Genomic DNA, 5,109 nt, shown 5'->3' on the forward strand with positions numbered 1-5,109 from the left:
CTTGTTACAAATATGCACATTGAAGGAAATGAAGGAATGACAGAGGATATTTGGACTTGCAATGGTCCTTGTTCTCTCCAAATGAAAAGATTTTGGGGCAGTGTATTGGAAATATTGGGATCAGGAAATGTTAAAAAATTTTAAGATCTGATCCCACTTTTACATTACTTGGTGAAAATTATAATCATAGAACAGGACTTGTATACATCAACATGATTGCAAATATAAATATCCTAGGTGCTATCAATAGGTAATACATAGAACTCATAGGTAATAAATTAGTCTCCCACCATGCCACAAAGCATATACTGACATCTTCTCTTACTAATGGCACAGAAAACCAGGTAGATCTGCTTCACTGAGCAAAATGAGCATCATGCCAGGAGCCTACGCAGCTGCCTACATGAGCAGAGCTATCCAATAAGTCAGCAAGTGGCCAAGCCAATGGCTCCCATTCAGCACAGGGAGAAGTACGGCTAATCTGAATGGAGATTTGATGAAAGCACAAAATATTTGATATGAGCACAGAATGTGGAGGGAAAGCTGGTGTAAAATATGTAAGGTTTATGTCGATAGTATCTTTCAATGACAATACTGGATTTAAGAACAGGATGTAATTAAAATGTCATCTCAAATTGTTTAATAGGGTGATTGAAAATTTAAGATTACATATGTGGAGCACAGTTTTGGCTTTCCTTATATTTCTGTTAGATGTCATTGGTTTGCTCCTTTTTGACACATCCACATTGTGTGTATTGGGTGTGATATTGATACGGGTAATGATGATAATAAGAATGGTGATATCCAAGTTAGTGGTGAGGTTTCAATAATATTCTACCTATGATAATCTTTAAAAACAGTAGACTACTTTCTAACTTATAGATTCTAAGAAAAGTCATTAAAATTAAAAGCAAAACAGTTTCTTGGATGTTAGACAACAGAGATTGTGGAGTACCGTCCCCACTGCCATCACTAAGGGTTCGTAACCAACAGAGATGGTTGCAGATATGCACAATGCGGCAGATAATTTAGAGAATAAAAATCCATAAATTATGCTTCTATTCCAAATTTTAAAATAATGAGAGTTATACTTGATGCTCTAAAATTCCTCTAAATGTATTGTGCAGTGCATCAGGAGTAGCATATTGCGGTCAACACAGCTCTTCCATTATTGACAATTTTGATATTTGTAAGCTTAGCTTCCTCATTTACAAAATAAAGATTGCCACACTGATCTGAATGAGTTTTTATGATTTCAAATGATAACCAGTACATTATCTGGTACTGTATCCACCAAAAATGCCATCAAATGAGGGCAAACTGGTGTCTTCTTCCTTTGGTTATTGGCTTGATCATTATTATTATTATAACTATTATTATCCCAAAACTTGTATAATGTGCCTAACAGATGCCAATCACAAGTTTTCAGTTAATAAAATGACAAGAAATATTTAATGAATAAATAAATCATTAATGAGATCATAATAAAGATATTTTCCCCGGAATGTAACTACCTTTAAAATGTCTAGTTTTTGCATGTCATTATAATCAATTAATTTTTTATTGAAATTGCTATTAGTAAATGAATTTTAATGTAATTTTACAAAAATTTAAAATACAACACTACCCCAAGTATCTATTTATTGCTGAAAAGATATTCTTTCAGGAATTGCTTTGGATTTTGCAATTACATATTATTATTTACATATACATTTCTGTAAATATTTAAATAAATTTATACAAAGATTATTATTGTTCATTTTTCTTTTGCTACTATGATAAACTTAAGTAGATCTGAAACTTGAATATTGTTAATGAGCATAAATGGGAGTGTTTTCCCACATACGCCAGAGACCAACACTATGATAGTAGGCTGGAGGGGCATATACAAGACACACTTAAAAAAAATCCACCACAGACACATGGGCAATAAATTCATTTGCTCAATAAAACTCTATTTGTTCTTTTGAGCTCAAGCCAACAACTTCTGACATTGCCAGCCCTGCAGATAAGCCACTACTATTATGGTCTACTGTACTATATTGGATTACTTTGCTGAATTCATGTACTTAAAATACTTGAATGGCAATGGAATACCCATCTCTGACAAAAGTAAACAAAACAAGGGGATATAAATGAAGGACTATTTTTTAGTGGAAAAAAATATATATAAAATAGCACAGATATACACCTACTTTCTCTCAGTTCAATGAGAAGAAAGTTTTGAACTAGTAGTGTTTAGACAAGATATCATGTCTGCATCTTGTACTATGCATAACTACTATGAAGACAACAATATGAAATTTATTAATTATTGTAACTGTCCTACTAACCTGTTTTGAAACTGTCTCATTGCTATTTCCTTCTCAGTAAAATTAATATAAAAAGTAAAAAAAAAATACTTATTTGAATATTATAATCCTTCTACATACATAACTTAACTTAAAAGCAATTTAATTTAAGTCATGACTATTAATAATGAAATTCAAGTATAATAACACTGAAAGAGTAAACTTCTTAAAAAGTTGAAAAATACACTTAATTCTTATAATGTAGTTTGTTCTGAGTAATGGTCTCTAGTATAAGGATATGAACACTAGAAAACTACTTCACTTTGTATTTGGACATTTTATCATTAAAATATTTAGTCCAGGGCCAGCCAGACACCTCAGTGGACTAAAGCACCTGCTTAGGCAGAGCACAGTGGCCAGGATTCCATCACCAGCATTTGGTGCTGGCCCCGCCTCTGGGGTGCACTGAAACTGAGATTGAGACTGGGAGTGGTGGAGTGCACCTATAATCCCAGCCTTGAGAGGTTGAAAACAGGAGAATCACAGAGTCCAGTCTTGTAGTGACACCCTGTAGACCCTGTACTAAAATTAAAAAAAAAGAAAAAAAATAGTCCAAGAAAAAACTAATTAAAATTGAAGTTCAATTTAGAGGTTAGTTTGCCTGGCAAGTGCAGGGTCCTGAGTTCAATTCTTGGTACAGAAAAAAAAATTAGAAGTTAGTCTTCAGTAAACAATGAAAATTAAGGAATCAGATATAAATACTGCCTTCATATTAATCATATGAACCTACAACATGCAATTGATGATGCAAAGGCTGATTGGCCTTATGCCTAGGACGTGAATGTGGAAGTGTACTTTTTCTACCTGTGCCCATCACAAACTAATTCATCTTCTGTTTATGTATTTTGCACTGGGAATTGAACTCAGGACCTTGTGCCTGTGTCACTGAGCGATATCCCCAGCCCAAAACTGCCTTTCATGCCTCATTCCTAATAACTCTAAGTTTTATCATGAAGTACAATTAGAAATAACACGTTACTTTAGTATTGGAAGTAATTGTTGAAACTCAACACCATTTTTTCTCTATATACAAATAAAAATGCAACCTACCAAATTGTTATGACATAAAAATAAATTGCAAGTATTTTCTGGTGAACGGTTAATATTGTTAATATATTCTCAAGTAATTATGAGAATTTGAAAGGTGCACAGAGTTTAGAAATAAAACACTTTTATGAAGGAGTCCCCCACACAAGAGAAACTGTATCTTACTATTGTGTCAGGTTTTCCTATACAGGGCCTTTCTGGTGGAGTCCTTATAGGCATAAAATTACACACTTTTATTGAAAAATTTCACTCTTGCATTATGAGGATCCTCTTTATTATATGCCAAGTAGAGATCAACAGATTTATTGCAAATAAAGATCATGTGTTTTCCAATAAAACACTATTGTCTTTTCTTAGCCGAAAGAGGTAGATTAAAGGTGTACATATGAAGAGATATGAGGAAAAGAACTCTTATCTATACAGGAAGTGTTTCTGACTATTTGACTTCATTATTGAATAAGCAGGAACATATCAACATGTACATTTTTCTTCTCTTTTTAACACTCTGAGCGTTTTGCCCCAGAAAACATGTGTGAAAATGTACTTACTCTGGGGGAAGCGAGGCGGATTGTCATTCACGTCCGTCAGCGTGATGTTCACCGTGGTGGTCCCCGACAAGCCCCCCATCTGGCCTCCCATGTCCTTGGCCTGGATGACCACTTGGTACTGCTCCCTATTTTCTCTGTTCATGTTGGGCAACGCGGTCCTGATGATGCCTTAACAAGACACGGGTGCTTTCATTACTCTTACTGAATGGTCAACTAAACTTAGATTAAGATCTCAATGAATATCTTAAATACCTAAGATATATTCTCTGAGCTTTTGTGCAAAAATTGTAAATGTGATTTCATATATTTTCATTGTTTATGTTGTTTTTGTACAGAATCATTTAACTATGATGTCTGGCCAAATAGCTCAGTGGATTAAAGAGCCTGCAAGCAGGCGCAGGGGCCAGGGGTTTGATCCCTGGGCCTGCCATTCTGGCCCTGTCCCCGGGGTGCACTGAGACAGCAATTGGGACTGGGTGTAGTGGTGCACACCTGTAATCCCGGTTCTTAGGAGGCTATAGAAAGGTGTATCACTATGAGTCCAATCTAGTAGTAAGACCCTGAACACCCTGTAGTCCCTTCCCTAAAGAAAAAAAAAAAAAATCTAGCTATGTATGTAAAAACAGCAACACATAAAGCATTCATTTCCAGGGCCAGAGTTATAGTTCATTGGCGCAGTGCCTATCAGGCAAGCATAAGGTCCTGAATTTGATTCTTGGTACAATAAATAGATAAATAAACAAATAAATATTCCCATTAGCTTACTCAATTTTTGGACTTTGACTTTTAAAATATTAGCCTGAAGCATCCATAGTGTTCTCTGAGTGTTAAAGTTATGATCTTGCTCTTGTTTCCCCATCTTGTATTTGTCCATAAAAATCATAGAGCTGATTCCATTAATAGACATTAATTCATGATGCCTTACCTGTTTCTGGCTCCACAGAGAAATACGGCTGCCCTTGCAGAATGCTGTAAATGACCCTGGCGCTGTTCCCGTAGGAAGGGTCATCGGCATCTGTGGCTGTGACTTGCACCACGGAAGTACCTGAAGGACCCAAGCTCAGTTTAGTGCTGCAGGATACCTGGGGGAGGATCAAAAGCACTGGTCTTCACTGAAGACATGAGTGGTACAATATGATGACCTCAAGAAGGCAATAAATATA

At 35.5% G+C, this 5,109-nt stretch overlaps 1 protein-coding gene across 1 annotated transcript in view; it reads right to left on the reverse strand.

Moving 5' to 3' along the window:
- The window catches only part of LOC101569535 (cadherin-10), a 122,126-nt gene that overhangs the window by 47,524 nt on the left and 69,493 nt on the right, over positions 1-5,109 (reverse strand). Inside the window, exons 3-4 of the mRNA XM_004641819.2 lie at positions 4,872-4,991; positions 3,947-4,114 (exon numbers count right to left, since the gene is read on the reverse strand). Of these exons, the coding sequence (XP_004641876.2) occupies positions 3,947-4,114; positions 4,872-4,991 (288 nt within the window). The remainder of the gene's footprint in view (positions 1-3,946; positions 4,115-4,871; positions 4,992-5,109) is intronic.

This window comes from Octodon degus, unplaced genomic scaffold (genome assembly GCF_000260255.1).
Source record: "Octodon degus isolate 3935 unplaced genomic scaffold, OctDeg1.0 scaffold00143, whole genome shotgun sequence".
Taxonomy (NCBI): domain Eukaryota; kingdom Metazoa; phylum Chordata; class Mammalia; order Rodentia; family Octodontidae; genus Octodon; species Octodon degus.